The 21,405-nt window shown below is 34.6% G+C and overlaps 3 protein-coding genes across 4 annotated transcripts in view; 2 read left to right on the forward strand and 1 right to left on the reverse strand.

Annotated features, from left to right (window-relative positions):
* LOC148951602 (putative oligoribonuclease) lies at positions 1–19,836 on the forward strand. The gene is made up of 5 exons (XM_089091213.1): positions 1–146; positions 8,258–8,419; positions 11,978–12,071; positions 16,502–16,628; positions 19,666–19,836. Exons 1-5 carry the CDS (start codon positions 30–32, stop codon positions 19,802–19,804), a joined length of 639 nt encoding a protein of 212 aa, XP_088947339.1. The 5' UTR covers positions 1–29; the 3' UTR covers positions 19,805–19,836.
* LOC148951601 (uncharacterized) overlaps positions 1–21,405 on the forward strand; it is a 277,040-nt gene that overhangs the window by 49,096 nt on the left and 206,539 nt on the right. The gene's annotated exons all lie outside the window — the stretch shown is intronic.
* LOC148951603 (succinate dehydrogenase cytochrome b560 subunit, mitochondrial-like) overlaps positions 19,545–21,405 on the reverse strand; it is a 19,545-nt gene continuing 17,684 nt past the window's right edge. For both annotated transcript variants that reach the window (XM_089091215.1, XM_089091214.1), the window contains exon 5: positions 19,545–19,949. In XM_089091215.1, the coding sequence (XP_088947341.1) occupies positions 19,845–19,949 (105 nt within the window). In that variant the 3' untranslated portion in view covers positions 19,545–19,844. The remainder of the gene's footprint in view (positions 19,950–21,405) is intronic.

A 21,405-nucleotide genomic window follows, 5' to 3' on the forward strand; every position in this document is an offset into this window, starting at 1 on the left:
TAAAATTGATTTTAGTGAAGCATGTTGCTATGACTTTTTTTCGAGCCTTTAATATACACAAAATAGGCCTGCAGATCATAAGACAAATGACATCGTATACAAACGAAATTGGGGCCGACAAGAGATTGGTATGGGTGGATTTAGAAGTAAGTGCTTCAATTTTCTTTTTCTAGACAGCTATTTACGATTTTCTTTTCGGAATCATATGATTCAGGGTAGAGGCAGATGTCTCTTTTGTTTCAATTTAGTACTGTAAGGCAGGGTTGCCGCTACGTATAGTTTCTACAGTGGTAGTATTGTCCAAATTTGCTTGCTGGACGGCGATACAATCACAAATTTTTGCGTGTATTGCGGCTTTTGCCGTGACTCACGCACAGTACGTTTAAGTATGCTAAGTTTTGTTTTAATGTTAATTTGTTGCTATTTTTTTAATTCAAAAGGATAGAAAATGTATGCTGAAATGATCCGAGGGCTGACCCCCCCCCCCCAGATACACTCCATACCTATCGTCATCAAATCTGTTGTTCTTTTCTCTGAGCCAAATCCTAAAATAAACAATTTTAGTCACGACTTGACATTTTCCCTTTTTCTGTTCTCAACAATGTTGAAAAATATTTTTCTTCGTCTCTAATGGTCTCCTTTTTCTGGCAATTTTTCAGAAAAGCAGTCCATATTACCGTTTTCTGTCCCCTTTTTTGTTTTCTGAGCCACTGATCTTCCAAGCCCGAAAACAGAAAGATGGCACTGAAGTAGTAGTCTCAGTTCCATTTTTCCAGAAAGTGGATAGTTAGAAATTCACTTTTGTAGTTTCTGGAGGAAGATACAAATACGATAGCAAGAATTTGATACGGTTTTTCTTGCTTCTTGTTTCTCTACTTTTTCTGCATATTTAAGGAGCTTGCAGTGAAAAAAAGATCTATTTTTATGATGCATGAAAACCTAGCTTTGAAAAATGCATTGTTGAATTTTTATTTTGATTAGTTCAATATCCCCTTCACCTGCTCTGAAAGTGTCAACTTAATGCTCAACTAAATAAAAAAATTTTAAAGGATAGACATCATAATCACAATATCGGCCAACATAAGTTGGGCGCAAAACCCCTATGCCTTCCCAAGGCCAGAACAAAATTTGCACTTTACTGAAAAAAATACAAATGAATGTACAATGTCAGTATAATATACATATACTGATATTTAGTAATCAAAATGTAAAAATTATTTGATTTATTAAAGTTATAAAAGTAAAAGCATTTATATTTTTTTCAGTAACGTGCAAATTTTGTTCTGGCCTTGGGAAGGTATAGGGGTTTTGCGCCCAACTTATGTTATTTTCTGCTCGTTTTGAGTTTGACTCGGTTATTTATTGTAATTTCTGTTCGTTTTGGGTTTCATTTATTTATTGATGCTGATTTGTGGTAGTTTCGAGCTTGGTAAATTATTTGATTTTATTTTTGCTCATTTTTTGTTTAATGGAGTTCTTTACTTTTCTTTGAAAAACTTATTTTGTGGAAAGTTTTTTTTAATTAATTTCTATTCGTTCTATATTGACATAGTCTTTTCAGGGAAAAAGAAAATAACACTTTAAATCTTTTTGTTTTTTAATACTTTATAGTTTGGCCTGCTATTTGTATGCTGGAGAAAAATTTTCAGCAATTTTTAACAACGTACACCCTTTTAGTAATCTGGACACAAATAGTACTGTTTAACTTAGTTTCATACCTCATCTAGTTGACATTCTATCTGGAAATCAACTAGCCTACGCTAAACAAAATGGCTATCTCAAAATTTTGATTGGATGTGTTTGGGTGAATGATGGGCGTGGGGGTGGGCTAGTTGCCCTCAAATCACTTTCGACTATTAAAAAGGGCACTAGCCCTTTGAATTTCCAATCGAATGAGCCTGTTTTGAAGTTTCTACGACAACTTCTTCTATGAAAACCTTATGCCCCAGGGCATAACTTAAAATCCTTGCGTCGAGGGTTTTGGGGGATTGTCCTCTTCAAAAAGATATTTTCTATCTGGAAATCAGCTACGCTGACAAAATGCCTGTCTCAAAGTTTTGATTGGATGTGTTTGGGGGAATGATGGGCGTGGGGGGGGGGCTAGTTGCCCTCCAATCACTTTTGACTATTAAAAAGGGCACTAGCCCTTTGATTTTCCAATCGAATGAGCCTGTTTTGAAGTTTCTAAGACAACACCTTCTATAAAAACCTTACATACCCCCAGGGCATAACTTAAAACCCTTGCCCTGAGGGTTATGGGGAAGTCTCCCCCTCAAAAAGATATTTTCTATCTGGAAATCAGCTACGCTGACAAAATGCTTATCTTAAAATTTTGATTGAATGTGTTTGGGGGAAGGATGGGCCGGGAGGGGGGGGGCTAGTTGCCCTCCAATCACTTTCGACTATTAAAAAGGACACTTGCCCTCTGAATTTCCAATCGAATGAGCCTGTTTTGAAGTTTCTACGACAACACCTTCTATAAAAATCTTATATGCCCCCAGGGCATAACTTAAAACCCTTGCCCTGAGGATTGTGGGGAAGTGTCCTCTTTAAAAAGGTATTTTTTATCTGGAAATCAGCTATGCTGACAAAATTCCTATCTCAAAATTTTGATTGCATGTGTTTGGGGGAATGATGGGCCGGGGGAGGGCTAGTTGCCCTCCAATCACTTTCGACTATTAAAAAGGGTACTAGCTCTTTGAATTTCTACTCCAATAAACCTGTTTTGAAGTTTCTACGACAATGCCTTCTATAAAAGCCTTATATGCCCCCAGGGCTTAACTTAAAACCCTTGCCCTGAGGGTTGTAGGGGAGTGTCCTCCTCAAAAACATATTCTTTATCTGGAAATCAAGTACGCTGAACAAAATGGATATCTCACAATTTTGATTGGATGTGTTTGTAGGAAAGATGGGCGTGGGGTGGGGGGGGGGGGCTGGTTGCCCTCCAATCACTTTCGACTATTAAAAAGGGCACTAGCCCTTTGAATTTCCAATCGAATGAGCCTTTTTTGAAGTTTCTACAACAACGCCTTCTATAAAAACCTTATATGCCCCCAGGGCCTAACTTAAAACCCTTGCTCTGATGGCTGTGGGGGAGTCTCCTCCTCAAAAACACATTTTCTATCGTGGAATCAACTAAGCTGAACAAAATAGCTATCTCAAAATTTTGATTGGATGTGTTTGGGGGAACGACGGACGTGGGGGAGGACTAGTTGCCCTCCAATCACTTCCGGCTATTGAAAAGGACACTAGGCCTTTGAATTTCCAATCGAATGAGCCTTTTTTGAAGTTTTTACTACAACGTTTTCTATAAAAACCTGATATGCTCCCTGGGCATAACTTACAACCCTTGCCCTGAAGGCTGTGGGGGAGTGTCCTCCTCAAAAACATAACTTCTATATGGAAATCAATTACATTGAACAAAATGGCTTTCTCAAAATTTTGATTGGATGTGTTTCGAAAAATGGTTGGCGTGGAAGGGGTGTTAGTTGCCTTCCAATCACTTTCGACCATTAAAAAGGGCACTAGCCACTCGAATTTCCAATTGAATGAGCCCTTTTCGAAGTTTCTACGACAACTTCTTCGATATGAAGTGCCCTGCTCTAAAGGGAAAAATAGTAAATGATACATTGTGCCAACATCCTTCTTATATGCCCTCAGGGTATAACTTAAAACCCTTGTCCCGAGGGTTGTGGGGGAGTGTCCTCCTTAAAAACATATTTTCTATCTGGAAATCAACTACGCTGAACAAAATTGCTATCTCAAAATTTATATTGGATGTGTTTGGGGGAATGATGGGCGTCGGGGGAGCTAGTTGCCCTCCAATCACTTTCGACTATTAAAAAGGACACTAGCCACTCCAATCTCCAATCGTATAAGCCCTTTTTGAAGTTTCTACGACAACTCTTTCGATACGAAGTGCCCGGGTATGGAGAAAAAAAAATAGATTGTGCCCACATCGTTCTTTGCTTAGGCAGCGCTATCGCGCTGCCTGTGATGTGTTTTGCCATGTGTTTTAAAATTACTTTTTGTGGATGTTCACACGCACTTCTTTTTTTAATTTGGCTCCTGCAACTACAACAAAATCTATAGCTGCACATAGAAGTCTTTTCAGTTAAAAACTCAATTCTTGATTTTCCCAAATTCTTGTTTTTTGTTTGTAATGCTACTTTGAACTAAGGGAAAAAAGCAAAAAAGAAAAAAAAACTCAAAACTATTTAGTTAAATTTGAAGATTCTTTTTCTCTGTAAAAACTCAAATATTGTCAATCTGTTAATTGCCAAAGACAGCTTCATCATAAAAAAAAACTACATTTTTAAAGATGTTTCGTGCCTAAATTCTTGATTTTTGTTACTAATGCTACTTTGAACTGGGAAAAAAACCTCAAAAATATTAGTTAAATTTAAGGACCCTTTTTCTCTATAAAAGCTCAAATATTAACAATTTGTTTATTCCCAAAGACAGCTTCATCGTCAAAAGAAACCTACATTTTTTTTTAGATGTTTGGTGCCATATGTTGTTAACCTACTTTTTGCTAATTTTAAACCGCACTTCTTTTTTTTTATTTGACTCCTGGAACTACCAGAAATTCTATAGCTGCACTTTAAAGTCTTTTCAGTTAAAAACTGAATACTTGATTTTCCTAAATTCTTGATTTTTGTTAGTAATGTTACTTTGAACTGGAAAAAACAATCTCAAAACCATTTAGTTAAATTTGAAGACCCTTTTACTCTGTTAAAACTCAAATATTAATAATCTGTTTAATGCCAAAGACAGCTTCATCATCAAAACAGACCTAGATTTTTTTTTAGATGTCTGGTGCCGTATGTTGTTAACATACTTTTTGCTAATTTTGACCCGCACTTCTTTTTTTTTATTTGGCTCCTGGAACTACCAGAACCTCTTTTGCCGCACATAGAAGTCTTCTCAGTTAAAAACTGAATTCTTGATTTTTGTTACTAATGCTACTTCGAACTGAAAAAAAAAAAACAACTAAAAACTATTTAGTTAAATTTGAAGACCCTTTTTCTGTGTAAAAACTTAAATTTTTAAAGATGTTTCGTGCCATATGTTTTTAACTTATATTTTACGGATTTTTACCCACAGTTCTTTTTTTTATAATTTGGCTCCTGCAACTACCAGAAACTCTATAGCTGCACATAGAAGTCTTTTCAGTTAAAAAATTAATTCTTGATTTACCCAAATTCTCGATTTTTGTTAGTAATGCTACTTTGAACTGGAAAAAAACCTCAAACTATTTAGTTATTTGAAGACCCGGTTTCTCTGTAAAAACTCAAATATTAACAATTTGTTTATTCCAAAAGACAGCTTCATCGTCAAAAGAAAGCTACATTTTTCTTAGATGTTTGGTGCCATGTTTTTAACCTTTTTTGCTAATTTTGACCCACACTTCTCTTTTTTATTTGGCTCCTGGAATTAACAGAAACTCTATAGCTGCAAATAGAAGTCTTTTCAGTTGATAACTTAATTCTTGATTTTCCCAAATTCTTGGTTTTTGTTAGTAATGCTGTTTTGACCAATTTTTTTCTGTAAAAGCTCAACTATTAACAACCTGCTGATTCCCTAAGACAGCTTCGTCATAAAAAAAACATCTTTTTTTTAAGATGTTTCGTGCCATATGTTTTTAGCTAATTTTTTGGTGATTTTCACCCACACTTCTGATTTTTAATTTGGCTCCTGCAACTACCAGAAACTCTATGGCTGCACGTAGAAGTCTTTCTGTTAAAAACTGGATTCTTGATTTTCCAAAAATCTTTACTTTTGTTAGTAATTGTACTTTGAACTGAGAAAAAAAATCATCAAAACTATTTAATAAAATTTGAAGACCCTTTTTGTCTGTAGCCTAAATGTCAAATATTATGAATCTGTTTATTCCCAAAGACAGGTTCATCGTCCAAAGAAACCTTCATTTTTCTAAGATGTGTGATACCATGTGTTTTTAACTTACTTTTTGCTGATTTTCACTCACACTTCTTTTTTTTTTTTATTTGGCTCCTGTAACTACCAGAAACTCTATAGCTGCCCATAGAAGTCTTTTCAGTTAAAAATAGAATACTTAATTTTCCCAAATTCTTGATTTTGTTATTATTGCTACTTTGAACTGGAAAAAAAAACTCAAAACTATTTAGTTAAATTTGAAGAACCTTTTTTCTGTAAAAACTCAAATATTAACAATTTATTTGTTCCCAAAGACAACTTCATCGTCAAAAGAAACCTACATTTTTTTAGCTGTTTGTTGCCATATGTCGTTAGCCTACTTTTTGCTAATTTTGACCAGCTCTTCTTTTTTTTTTATTTGGCTCCTGGAACTACCAGAAACTGTATACCTGCACATAGAAGTCTTTTCAATTGAAAATTGAATTCTTGATGTTCCAAAATTATGTTAATTGTTGTCAAAGTTTCCACTTAATAAATTCAAACAATCAGATTTCATTTACTTTATTAGGTTACTTAAAAGGAATAATACCGTTAAAGCAGTGTTTCGAACATTTTGTGGTAATCGGCTTTAAGTAAAGAGGGACCCTTGTCCATCACAATGGAAACTTCTGATACAAATAGATGATGCGTATATTCAACCTTACTAAACGAACCATTACTGTATATATGTCAGGAAGTTTTTTTCTCGAAAACAGCACAATAATTAGTTCTAAAAATTGGCATACTATCGTCTGCTGCTGCAAAAAAAATCTATCTAGACAGGTCACGATTTGAAAAAAAATCGTTTAGAACCTTTTTTTGGAAAGAAATGTGTCATCGTGTTAAGTTCGATTAGCTTCCTCTTTTCAATTCCTGAAGTTTTTAGGATTTATCTATTCATAAGCAGTACATGTTACGTTTATCTTTGCCATAATTATTCATTTCAATTTATATTTATTTTTGGTTTCACTTATTCGTTCATAGTAATCTCTGTTCGTTTTAAGTTCGAATTATTATGTTACTTTATTCCAGCCCACCTTAGGATTCAATAAGGCTCATTACTTTTCGTAAAAAAAAAAATTCCAAACCAGTCCTTACAAAATGGAAATAAGACACTATCCTTCTTAGTTCCTGATGCTACAACGAAAAAATTACTAACCTAACTTCCTACCTCAACTGCAGCGAAAGCATGGTCGTACATGGCACTAATGACTTTAACTAATAATTGTACTCAAAGGTTTTGTACGACGTCTACTTTCCTTCTTCACCTTTCGTGAGGCTCATGCGCACATGCTCGTTTTAATAATTCAACAAGCCACCAATCCATGGTATTGAGTCCAGCATACGTGTATAATGGCACAATGACACTTTCTTTCGTTTAATGTTTCATCATTTGGAATAAATGTCATACTTACGTCATTGCTCTATGTTGAAACAGTTTTGAAATAAAAGTGGTAAGCTGAAACGAACAAGCAAGCTTAAACAGGCTACAGAAATTAACATTAACTGTTCCTAGGTAACGTTAGCATAATCATAACTTTACCTACATTTTTCGTTGTTCACATTTAACACTTAAACAACTCAATAGCAGAGAAAGAGGTGAATTGAAGTTTTCCTAACTGCTAAAAGCCCGTCTTAATTGGTGTAGTGACTTGTCTTAATTGGCGAATAACGACAATAAGGATCCATCATTTCCGGGCATTAATATGAATAAGGCCAATATCGCTAGCAATGCTTAAGTAGAACACCGTTCTATTTTTCTTATTTATCTTAGATATTAAGCAATTCACATTTGTAGATGTGATCTTTTTCAATTGTCTTGTAAGAAAAGGATAGACAACAAGTAGGGAAATAATAAAGGAAAGAATAATAAATAAGAGGCAAGAAGAATTTTAAGAAGAGACTAGTATGAATATGGACTCTTATAATCATCTTATATATGAACTTGTTGATTCGCTGTAAAAACGCTATAGTTGAACCAACCCTTGACAAATTTACAGGTAAAGTCATAGAAATATGTGAGCAGCTGTGTGAATAGGACCTGGAAGAAGAAGTAGAAATTCTTCGTACACAAGGGATAGAACCCTAACCTTCTTAATTCCTTAAAAATGATGATAAGATAGCAAAGCAGTTTGATGCATGCTTAGAAACTGGATACAATAGAAGAAAATAACCAACAATCATGTGTCAGCTGACTTCAACCCCACGGGGCTTGACTGACTAACTATGATCATTTATTGATCCAAAATTAAACCCAACTTTAAAATTTTGTTCTAGATTTCATCGTTCTTGACTTCAGTTTGACGATTTTTTTTTCTAGATGACTGGCCTTAATGTCGACCGAGACTATATACTAGAAATGTCGTGTATAATCACAGATCCTGAGTTGAATATCATTACGGAAGGGTTAACCGTCGCAATTAGACAGCCAGATAGAATTCTCGATAATATGAATGAATGGTGCATGAAACATCACACCGAAGTGAGTTTCCTTTTTAATTTCTTTTTTTTAGTTTTGAGTAACATTGAATTTATTTAAAAATAAAATATATATCATCGATTCCCTGAAGAAAGCTTGTGCGGGAGAAAACCCTCCTAATAAATCAATAAACCACAAAAAAAAACAAGATAAAAGAGATAAAAAAATTAGAGCTCATAATTAGAGCTCAACTTACTGGACCCGAAAACCACCGAACCTCCAAACAGCACCTAACAAAATTATAATATTTAGAATTATATTCAGCTGCAACTAAACCCTCCTCAAAAACATAACTTAACTGGCCCAGAATAATCCATCCAAAATATATACATCAAAACTAATGGTTCTTTAACAATTTACGAAATTCCTGCAAACCCTCAACATTCCTCAAATCCTCTGGCAAACTCTCCCAAACTAACGGAACAACATGGCGAATTGAAAACCTAGACCCAGACGTGACCATACCTGGTCTTCGCACCAACTGAGAAGATCGTGTCAAATGATCGTGAATAGTAGACGCAAAACTAAACATTCCTGAAAAAGATGATGGTAACTCCGAAGCTAAATATTTAAACATAAACAAAGCATTATAGAATACGCATATTCCTGCAAACGGTACAATTTTATTCTCGTGGTAAAGATGCCTCGCCGATACAGATATGTCAACTTTATTACCATACAAAACTCAAATTGCCATATTCCGCGTTACACGGAGCGGATGGAGGTGAGTTACGAATGTTTTCGACCAAACCATACAACAGTAAACGAGATATGGGTGAACCATAGAAGAATATAACATTCTCAGAATTTCACACGGAAAAAGATACCTAAGTTTACGAATAATACCCATATTAGGAGACAATTTGCTGCTAACAGATGCAATATGGTCTTTAAAACTAAGGTTTTCATCATTAATAACACCTAGGTATCTAGTACTAGTAGATCTTACAATACTATGTTGTCCTACTTCTATCCTATTAATCCATGGATAATGTCCAGTAATTCCACCATGAATAAAAACATTCGACTAATTTAAGATTCAGTTTCAATTTGTTTACTCGCATCCACTTTTCAATCAAAGAAATACCTTGTTTCAATATAGTCATCAACTCATTTTCAGTTCTAGCGGCTACAGTAAAATGGGCGTCATCAGCAAAACATGGTAAAATTTTTTTAGTACCGTAAGTATCTAGGTCTAAAGAACAAGACAAATGACTTGAAGCTCTACAAAGGTTATTAATATAAACCAAAAACAACAAAGGACCCAAAATTGAACCCTAGGGTACTCCAATCGAAATATGTTCAATTTTAGACGTAACTCCTTCCATTACGGCACACTGAGTTCTTCCACTAAGAAAACTAACTATCAATTTCAAAAAAATCACCACGTATACCACTACTATATAACTTTTGAACTAGTATATCATGATCCACAGAATCAAATGCTTTAATAATATCCAAAAATATCGAAGCTATCTTCAGACCCTTGTCTAAAGTATCATTAATAAAAGTTGTAAAAAAAAACTGCATGCTCTGTAGAATGATGACTCCTAAACCCAAACTGACTAGAACTAAAAAATTATCTTTTCTCGAAAAAATGTACCATACTACTATGAATCAACTTTTCAAATATTCTAGAAATAAATGGCAGTAAAGAAATCGGTCTATAATCACTAAAACAATTCGTATCCCCTCCTTTAAATATCGAGACAACATTCGCGCATTTTAGACAATCGGGAAATATTCCAGCTTTTAAACAATTATTTATCAGTCCTAAAAAATGACTAGATATACCAGGTAAAATCGACTTCAAAGCCTTCAATGAAATAAAATCGCCTACTGATGCACCATTTTTCATATTTTTTATAGCACCAGATAATTCATCAATAGTTACAGATTTAAGGTACGCAGACACATCACAATTTTCAGGTAGGAACTGACGAAAATCTCAATCTTGATCGATTACTGGCACCGATGATGACACACGCTGCCCAATGGTAGCGAAGTGACTACGCATCTCATCTACAATATTTGTATTCGTTCCTATATTATCTGGACGGATCAAGACGCTACCAGGGCTAGTCATCGACTTAATCAATTTCCAAGTCTTACTCGGGTTTGGTTTTGTTCTTATTTTCTCCTTCAAGCAAGGCAGTGTCCAGGGGAGAGTGTCACCGGGGCTGAACCCCCCCCCCCCTCCCAAAAATTTTGCCAGACTTATTTGTCCTCGTCAAGAACGACAATAGTGCATAACAACGACAATGTTTAGAAATTCACACCTCTATGATACAAGGGAAAAAAAGAAAAGTAAGAAAAAACTAAGTATTCGAAACCATGGGGGATTTTCCTGTTCCTTCTTATGTTTTTCCATCATTAATTGCTTATTTGATAATTAAAGTAAAGTTGTGTATCAATGGTTGTACGCGGAGCATATATTGGGCGGTGGTTCCTGCGTGTTCCCCTCCGAAATACTCTGCCTGAGCCTTTGAAAATTTTCTAATTTTCTAAAAATGGGAGAAACACCCCCAAAAAGGTAAATTGTCTTAAAGAAAATCACACCGCTAGATTTAGCATATTAGAAAACCTTACTGTGGAAGTTTCAAGCTCATGTCTAGAAAAATGAGGAATTTTGTAATTTTTTCCTCGAAGAAAGATCATGGATTTGGTTTTTTTTTTTTTGGTTCCCCAAAGGGTAATCATCTCGAACCAGTAGTCCGAGAAGATTGGGAGAGGGCTCATTCGAACAGAAATTAAAAGTTTTATAGATATTTAAATGTTGTCAAAACAATTATTCCTTGGGAAATTAGCATTCTCTGAAATTTTGAGGCACCTAGTTATGATTTTACCCATGGAGAGAAAATGTTATTTATAGTATCGATTATAAGTTCTGAGATAACTAATCGGTTTAAAAGCATAAGAAAAAACTCCGCATCGAGCTCTCCAGTTGCGGAGGAAGTAACACCTCATGGTTGTTCATTGTTCAGGGATTAGATATCAATTTCTAGCTGATATGCAATTATAAGCTTCTCTTCGTTCTTTTATTTTTGTCTTAATTTCCCTTCGGCAGCTCAATTTTACATTTGGGGGAATTTTTCAGGTGGGAATCGTCAAGGGGGGGAATGCCCCAGATCCCTTTTTTCATTTCTTCTCCGTCCTTTTCATGTTTTTGTAGTCGTTGGTCTGCAAATATAAATGTTCGTTTTTATCTCTTTTTCTATTTATGCTCCGCCCTTTTCATGTTTCTATTCGCGTATTCTCACTTGAAAATAAGTTTCCCCTTTTACTTTGGCCTCAGATCACTTTGTGCTGCGACATACTTATATGTGCCTGAATCAGGACAAAAGCTTATCAGCTCTCCCTGGCGCTGGGATACGACATACGGTTGTATTTCATTGGTTGTAGCCAAAGGTAAAAGGACAATGATTTCAAATCGGTAGGGGTCCATGGATGGCTTTGCCTTTCAACAGAACAAAGTTTCCAGGTTAAACTTCTCATCGCAACATTGTCTTATTGTTTCTGCTTCGGTGGGTTGTTATTTTTATCTATTTGTTTATTTTTTAGTCTGGACTCGTTGCAAGGTGTAAAGCTAGCAATATCTACACTCCACAAGCTGAGAATATGATGTTGGAACTTATTGAGTCATGTACGCCAAAAGGTATTTACTTCTTTTAATAAAAATCTGCCTTTCTGTGGTGAACATGGACGAATGGCATAAAATAATTAGACATGGATAATTAGACAATTAGACAATAATTAATTCATAATAATTATTATTACGAAATAATAAAATAATTTCAGTGCAATACTAGTAGATGGATCTCTGATCCATTCCCTTACCTTGATTATTCGTTAAATAATTTACGTTTTAAAATCGTTTGATTTTTCTTAAGTTCATGTCATATTCTTATGAGTAAAATCAATTATTAAATATTAATATATTAAATGAATAAAATGACGGGATATACATAATATGTTTGTTTTGCTTGTGTTTTTCAAATTTCATCACAGATAAATATTACAATTTTCTTGTAAAAAAATGTTGTGGCTTCAGAACTTCATATTACTTTTACTAACTTAACATTTATCACTAAAGAACCAACTAAGGTTTTTAAAAACACAAAAATTCCCTTTTCAAAACAATTTCTATTCTGAGTCTGTAATAAGGTGTTGCTTCATTAAATTAATTACAGAAATATATTAAAGGTGTTCTATTTTAGCGTGATTAATGCTATTAACCTTATTCACGTTATTGCCTAAGAGTGAAGGATGCTTAATAACGCCAATTAAGACAAGTCACCGCATCAACTAAGACTGGACTTGACATATAAAAAAAATGTGTTCCTTTTCAAAACTTTGTCCCTTTGAGTATAATGTATTTAACTAAAATTGATTTTCGTGGTTCAAAAACTCTGAAAAACCTCTTAATTTGAATGTTGTACAAGCTTCTTGTCAAAGCAAATAATACATTATCTTCATCGTCAGATACCAAAATCAAGCTTTAGAACCAGCCGTAATAACCATTTTAAATGAGAGACCAATGCTCTCTCAACCCCCCCCCCCCCCTCTTTTTATGCTTAAATTTGACTTGCACTTTCTAAAAAAAGCTGATATGAACATGTTTAATATCTGTTTCAAAGTAGAAACTAAGTCCACATTTGAATCCTTTGAATTTTGACAAATCCTTTGAATTTTACCTTTGACAAAAAGGTAATACCTCACGCTATGATTTTACCCCACGCTATGATAATTCTTTAAGGTAGCGTATCCCCTTAAGTACAAGGGCAGTTGAAATGGGATAAAAATTAATCACAAAAACTCGAGAAAGGAAAAGCTAAATGAATTGCATTTGCTTTAAACAATTAAACTTTCAGTTCAAATGTTTAAATCAGTAAAATTACCAATTGGTCAGAGTCTTAAAATCGGCACCAAGGTTCTAATTTGTCTGCCAGACGTACAGGATTGTCATTGTTAGACTGTAAACCTGAATAAGCTTTCTAGATCTCTTATCAACCAAAGAACTTTCAACTTCGCTCTTTATTTCCGTAAGACAAGTTTTGCTTTAAAATCAGTCATACGAAGAAAGCAGAAAGCAATGCCTGAAAAGTGATTATCTACTGTAGCGCTTTTGGAAATTGACTAGTCAGTGGTTAAAAATACATATAATAGTATCCTGAAGCAATTTTAATGGAAGGGGTGAAATCTCATAAATTTTGTCAAACTAATTGGGCATTTACAAAAACAAAAAAAAAGAGTAAAACCAAGTTTTACTTACGCTTTGCCTTCGTCAAAAACTTTTCAAGTAGGTTTGGGAAGGTTTTCACACACCCCGCCCTTTCGATATTTTCACCTTGCATCACGTAAATATCATCTAGATGCAAGAACCATTTCATGTTTTAAAAAGTCCACACTAAGTCCACATTTGAATCCTTTGAATTTGAGTCCACACATTTGAATCCTTAAGACTTCGCAAAGAAGGCAAGCAGCAGAGGACCATTCACAGAATGGTTAACGGAGCAGTGTTGGCTAGTTATAGAGCAGCATTAATACTAAGGTTCAAAGGGGCAGTATTGTCCATACTAGAGTTCTTTGCACACAGGGCTAATAACACAGCAGCATTTAAAGGGAGATCCAATGGGGCAATATTGCCCATTGGTAAGGCTGCCCACACTACGATTTCTTGCACTGAAGACAAGCTATTACTACTACTAATGACAACTCACTGCAGCACCAAGCCGCGTAAGGCCAACACAGCTACGTACGCTTCTTTTCCATTCCAATCTATTGAAAGCGTCCCTCTAACTCCCTCCTGGGAAGTTTCAGTTACACTTAAATCTATCCTTACGACCTTCTTTTACGCCATTCGGGGCGACCTACTTTTCGTTTGGCTGATAGAGACGATCTTTGGCAATCTTTCGTGCTTCATTCGCAGAATATGTCCTAGCCATCTCAACCTTTCTTTCATTATAACCCTAGAAAATAAGATTGAACCACATTTTCCGCACAGCCTACTGTTTGAAATACGGTCATTCAGACGGATACACAAACCAATTATTAGACAGTTTCTTTAGAAAACATCTAACAAACTCTCCTCCGTCTTTCGGACCACCCCCTTTTCAAAACCATACTTGACCACTGCCATTATTGCAGCCTCCAATATGCTAATCATGGCTCGGAGACCAAAGCAACATGGGCCTTCGCTATTCTGCTTTTAACATACACACTGCACCCACCGTCTTCACTAATAATACTACCTAGGTAATTGAAGGTGTCCACTTAATCGATCTCCTCGGTGCCTAATATTACTTATCCATCTTCACTTATTCCCAGTCTTAGCGACTTAGTCTTCTTAAAATTAACTTTCAAACCTATTCTTGCACACTGAAGTCTCCCAACCTCCAAAAATTCATTCATTTTGCTAATATTTTCATATAAGATCCTCAAATCATCAGTATAATCTAAGTCTATGAGAGTTGTACTTCCGCATTTTTTTTCCTGATTTTCCGTAGCTTCTTAAAAAAAAGTCCATCAAAATGATCCATATAAATGTGTATAAAATACAACCCTGCCTGACTCCTGATTTAATACGAAAGCAGCTACTAGCGTCATTTCCTACCTTAACCACAGAAACGTTATTCTCATACAAAGCACTTTCCACTTTTATGCATTTATCTGGTATACCATAAAAGAATAGAACCTTTGCTAAAGCTCTTCTATCAACTGATTTTACGCTTGCTCATGATCTATACAACTAAGAACTAAAGGGATCTGATGATTCAGGGAGTTCTTAATTATTATTCTAAGAATGAGAATTGGAAGATTGAACCCATTCTGCAATTCTTTGCACATAAGGGTAGTTATATAGCAGCATGGGCACCTATAAGCTGAATTACAGGGGGGGGCAAACCTGGTCTAATTGGCACTTTTAATGCTATATAATAGAAATCTCAGAACAAAAATATAAAATTACGGCAGCCGCATTCAGCCAGGGGGGCCCCCCCCCCTTATGGGTGCCAATGTAGAGCAGCATTTACAGGAAGCTTTAACGAAGCAGCATTGCCCAGTGATAAGGCTGCCCACTGTACAATTTCTTGCAAAGGGGACAAGTTACTGAGCAGCGTTAATAGGAAGGTTTAATGAGGCAGTATTGAGTGCTCTATTTATGGCATAATTTCAGACTTTAATACTATCTTAAAACACTATATTGAAGTTTAGACCTTGCAGCATGTTCTATACTATACACATAGGCGTGGCATTTTCTATGTTAAACTTACGAGTTGAACCCCAAAACAGGGATGACTCTTAGGGATTTAAGCAAAATCTAGCATTTCTGTTATGTTCATGAAAATCAAATAAATTTTTAAAATTCAAGGTCGAATAAACCTATATACAACTTTTTATGCCGGGAACGCTGGCTATATAAACTATGACCACTCAGAAAATAGAGAAACAAGAAAGGGATGAAACAATGTTTTCAAAAGGGTGTCATAGCAAGATGGGTCCAGAAGATCGTACTGATGACCTTGAAATAAACAACATTGTAAAAAAATAAAATAATAATAATCAAGAAATTTGTTGGTAGGTAAATTTACCAGAAAGCTTTTTCCCGTGAATAAACGCCATTTATATGATTTCCAAGAAGCCCTTCTGTTAAATTTGTTTTAGGAGAGTTTCAAGCATTTCATACTCTCGAAATAAACAAAATTCCGATAGTAGGGGCTTATCATTATTACTTCCCCTGCTCCTAGGCAAAAACCTGGATATGACCCTCGGTAGTGCATGGGTAGAGGTCGTCAGAACTAAGATAGAAAGTTAACACTCAACACAAAGAATCTCTAGTAGCTTCTAGATGCCAAGTAGGGCTGATAGGTCTGTGTCTCGCTACAGTAGCAGTAAATAGATCCTCTAAATAACGGTTTTTTTTTACAGTAGCATTTTCCACAAATTTTCTTTGAAAAATTATTCCAGTGAAACTATCCCCCTCCAATAAAGAGGAGGGGAAAGAGGATGTCATGAGGATACAAATAAAGTGTATTTTGTGAAATGGCTAAATGTTAATTTTTAACTGCTTGAATACAACATTTTCAGGTAAATGTGTACTTGCTGGCAATTCAGTTCACGAAGACCGACGATTCTTGGCGAAGCATATGCCTCGCATTATTAATCATCTCCACTACCGTATTGTAGATGTCAGTACAATCAAGGAACTTTGCAGGTAAAATGAAGATTTTCTTAAAGACAGCGCTAAAGAGACGAGAGAGAGACAGAGAGAGAGAGAGAGAGAGAGAGAGAGAGAGAGAGAGAGAGAGAGAGAGAGATATAGAGAAAGAGAGAGATAGATAGAGATAGAAACAGAGATAGAAAGATAGATATACAGATAGATATATAGAAATATATACAGATAGAGAGAGAGAGAGAGAGAGATAGAGATAGAGATAGAGAGAAAGTGAGATAATGAAGGACTGAAAAAGATGAAGAATTTTTTCTTTTTAATATTCAAGATATGGTGGAACGAATTATGTTGTCCAAACCTTAGAATTCAAACTATTTCTAAAAGAATGGAACGGGGCTTAAAATATTTTGGAATGTTTAAAAAGTCATAACCATCTTGGGATTAGTCGGTATTGGTTGGCTACCACAGGAAGGGTTTGGAGAGATTGGTTTATCTTGTTTAGATAATCAAACAGTTCGTGGTAACGAACTGTAAGTAAGGAGCGACCCGGCTCAATGGTAACCGAAACTCTAAAAAACGGAATTTTGGTACCAATAGATACATCGAAAGAATCAGATTTTAATGCTGATTTCAGATATATAGCTTTTATCAAGTTTAGTCATACCCATCAAAAGTTACGCGCCTGAGAAAATTTAGCTGATTTTCGAAAAAAGGGGGACAGACCCGCTAAAAGTTGTAGAACCTTAATGAAAATCACACCATCATATTCAGCGTATCAGAGAACCATACTGTAGAGGTTTCAAGCTCCTATCTACAAAAATGTGGAATTTTGCATTTTTTTTTGCCAGAAGAAAGATCACGGGTGCGTGTTTATTTGTTTTGTTTTTTTTTCCCCAGGGGTAATCGTATTGACCCAGTGGTCCTAGAATATCGTAAGAGGACTTAATGGAACGAAAATTAAAAGTTCTAGTGCCGTTTTTAATTGACCAAAAAAAATGGAGGGCAACTAGGCCCCCCCCCACGCTAATATTTTTCTCAAAGTTACCTAATTAAAAGTTTGAGATATCCATTTTGTTCAGCATAGTCGAAAATCTAATAAATATGTCTTTTACGTTGACTTAATACCCCACAGTTCCCAGGGGAAGGGCTGCAAGTTATGAACTTTGCCCATTGCTTGCATATTGTATTGGTTATTGGGAAGTATACAGACATTTTCAGGAAGAATTTTTATTTGGTGGGGGGGAGGGGGGCTGGAGGAGGGGGTTACTCGGGAGAATCTTTCCGTGGATGATGATTCTGTGGGGTAAGGGACATTTCTATGAAGGGGGCGCCGGATTTCCAAGGATTATTTAAAAAACGATAAGAAATTAAATAAAAAAAAACAAGTTTTTTCAACTGAGAGTAAGAAGCAACATTAGAACTTATAATGAACAGAAATTATTACGTATATGAGGGGGTTCTCCCCCAAGTCAATACCTCGCTCTTTACGCTACAGTTTTTTTTAGTGCTTTCAAAAGAGCTATCTATTCTAATTAAACGGCCTTTGGGATTCAGGGGTGTGTGCATTAAAAAAATTTTTAACTTTTAACGTAAAGAGCGTGGTATTGACTAAGGGGAGAGCCCCATCATATACGTAATAACATATACGTAATAAAAAAAAAAAAAAAAAAAAAAAAAGCGATACGGCTAAATATTAAGTGAAAATTTTAAAAACGGAAATTTGATGTCAAAAAATGTATCAAAAGAATGGGCTTATAATGCTGATTCTAAATATATAAATTTTTTTAAGTTTAGTATTACTCATCAAAGGCTACGAGCGTAAGAAAACTTACCTGATTTTTTAAAGAGGGGGGAAACATCCCCTAAAAGTGAAAGAATTTTAATGAAAATAACACCGTCAGATTCAGCGTATCAGAAAACCCTATAACATAGGTTTCAAGCTCATATCTGCAAAAATCTGCAACTTTGTATTTTTTGCCAGAAGAAAAATATACGAATATAGAAGTTCGTTACGTAAGTTAATTTGTAAATTACGTCAGAACCAAATTTAGAGACAGCCGTTTAGCAAAAGAAAAGTAAAATTTTTATGCAAATTTTGTTTACTTATTCAATGACGGCGAGCCAAAATAAAAGCTGCATTATCTAAAAAACGATCAGAAATTAAATAAAAATAAAACAAGTTTTTTAAACTGACAGTAAGGAGCAATATTAATATTTAAAACGGGCGGAAATTATTCCATATATAAAAGGGTTAGTCTCCTCATCAACGCCCTGCTCTTTACGCTGAAGTTTGACTCTGTCTCACAACTTCATTTTTTTAAACAAAAAAAAAACTTTAGCGTAAAGAGCAAGGCATTGAGGAGGGGACAGCCCCTTTCATATACGGAATAATTTCTGTTCGTTTTAAGTTTTAATGTCGCTTCTTACTTTCAGTTTAAAAAACTTGTTTTTTTTTATTTAATTTATGATAAAGAACCGAGGAAGCATTATTCTACAGTATCTTTCTTTTTCTCTGATTTTTGTTTCAGTTAATGTGTTATTAAAGTGGTTCTTTGTACTTCTAAAAAACAGAAGCGTCATGAGGGTCTTATGCTTTTTTTTCTTCTGACAAATCCAATTTCTCTCATTTACCCATTCTTTTGTCTAGGGAATGGAGACGAAACGGTGCATCTATTCTAATCTCATTTTGTTAATAATCTATAAATGACGCCACGGCAAAATACAAGATGTCTCTGGAATCAACAATTAAAATCAATTCAGAGACTAATTTTTAAATTCGTTTGTTTTAGACCTAATCTGAAGTTTTTGAACTTAAAACAAATAACCAATTTTAGAAACGATAAAACCAACAATTCAGTAGTGTCGAGTTCGCTCAACGTAGAAATTAAGCACTCTAAAAGGTTGATTTATCTTTCCCCTCTTTGAGAAGCACGATTGATAGCCAACAAAAATAAATGATAAAATATCAATATTTTTATTAATCCAGTTAAATTTAATGAAACCTAAGTATATCTGTTTCATAACAGAATTTAAAAATCCGTTGAAAAAATTGACATCCCATCTTCTTTTCTTCTTGCAGGAGATGGTATCCAACAGAGTTTTTGGGTCAACCCAAAAAGATGCTCAAGCATAGAGCCTTGGACGATATTTTGGAAAGTATTCAAGAACTAAAATACTACAAATCAACTATATTCAAACCCCGAGGTTCACTAGATTAACTTTGTTTTTATAATACAAATTTTAGATACGACATATTTGTTATACACATGCGGCAGCAATAGAGAGCAGTAAGGAGGCAGCAATAACAGCGTAACCACTGCGATAAACAGTTTGGAGAGTGAAACCTCTGCCAGAGTCCCAAACCTGCAAGAAATATTTTATTTCAGACAGAAGTCATTTTTATCTTTATAGTTAGTGCATCTAAATAAAATTGGGGGGGGGGCTCATCATCCTTGAAATATCATGAAGTTAGCAGCAATTCTTTATATTTTCATTCAATTTGAGCATGTTTAAGTTTTATTTATTCGTATTCTCCTCTCCCCAACATAAATGTTATTAAAAGGTGTCAGATCACTCTTAAGCTACATAGCCCTAGCTCAAGGTTCTTTTTGCAGCGTTCCCAAACCAGTATTCAAAAAATACAACTTTTAATAATATTAAAAAGTCCAAAATTCAACTCAGAAATGAGATGTGATGAACTTCATATTGGTATCAACTCCAGCTTAAGGTCTTGATTGACAAAGTATATTTAAAAAAACCACTTAAATTATTGTTAAAATAAAATTGTGTTTATGAAAAAGCAAATTTTACACACCAATGGCCATTTAAAGTATCAACACTTTGATCCCGGTTAAGGAAATTCATTTGAGTTATTTCCTTAAAAAAATTGTTTTCAGGGAATGAGCTTCTTGGGGTAGAACTGATCGTTTCACACATTCATATTTTAATTATTACTTCAGAGAGGAAAGTTACAACTACTTGCAATTTTTTTTTCTTTGACATTGGGTACTAAAGCTATCCCATAAATCAAATAGCTACCACATTAGTGTCTTGCTCATTAAAGGCAGCAGCAATTTTTATAACAAATATAGATTTTCAGAAGGGTCCGTTGCTGTGTAACCAAGAAAAAAAAGGGCAATTAAATCATTTCCGCCTGAAGTTTACAGAAGAAGACTATAATACTAAATGAAGGGATATAAAATTGCGCTAAAATTTCTGTAAACTATGGTCTATAGCTATTGGATATGGAATCAGTTTTGCAAAATATGTTTTTTGAACAAATTATATTGCTTTTTTATTATCTATGTATGTTTTTTAAAAGGTATTTATTTTTTTGTTTCCAAGTAAGGAAATGCTTTTCATAATATGTTTCTGCTTGAATTTGAAACTAATATTTTTAATTAATATGAAACGTTCAATTAATACAATAAAGGTGTTGGTTATGTAATAGTTAGTATAACAATAACATAAGTGTAATTCGGATATTGGATAGCTCAATATTTTATCATTTTCGTATACTTATTATATATTCGATAATTACATTATAAACAACAAGTAGAACAATAGGAAAATTTCTTATATAAAACAGTGGAACATAACAGTGTGGTCTCCGTCGCTATTTACGATAATTAAATTTTTTATTTTTGAAATTATACATTGACATAACCCATACAACATTTGTGTCATATGTCATATAATTTTACCTCGAGAGAGCAGCTTAATGAAAACAAACATTGTTTTCGAGATGTCATATAATTTTGCCGTCCATCTCTTCCCCTCGAGAGAGCAGCTTAATGAAAACAAAATCTTTTCGATATGT

This window comes from Artemia sp. Qi Xiang Cuo, chromosome 6, assembly GCF_049724085.1.
Source record: "Artemia sp. Qi Xiang Cuo chromosome 6, ASM4972408v1, whole genome shotgun sequence".
NCBI lineage: Eukaryota > Metazoa > Arthropoda > Branchiopoda > Anostraca > Artemiidae > Artemia > Artemia sp. Qi Xiang Cuo.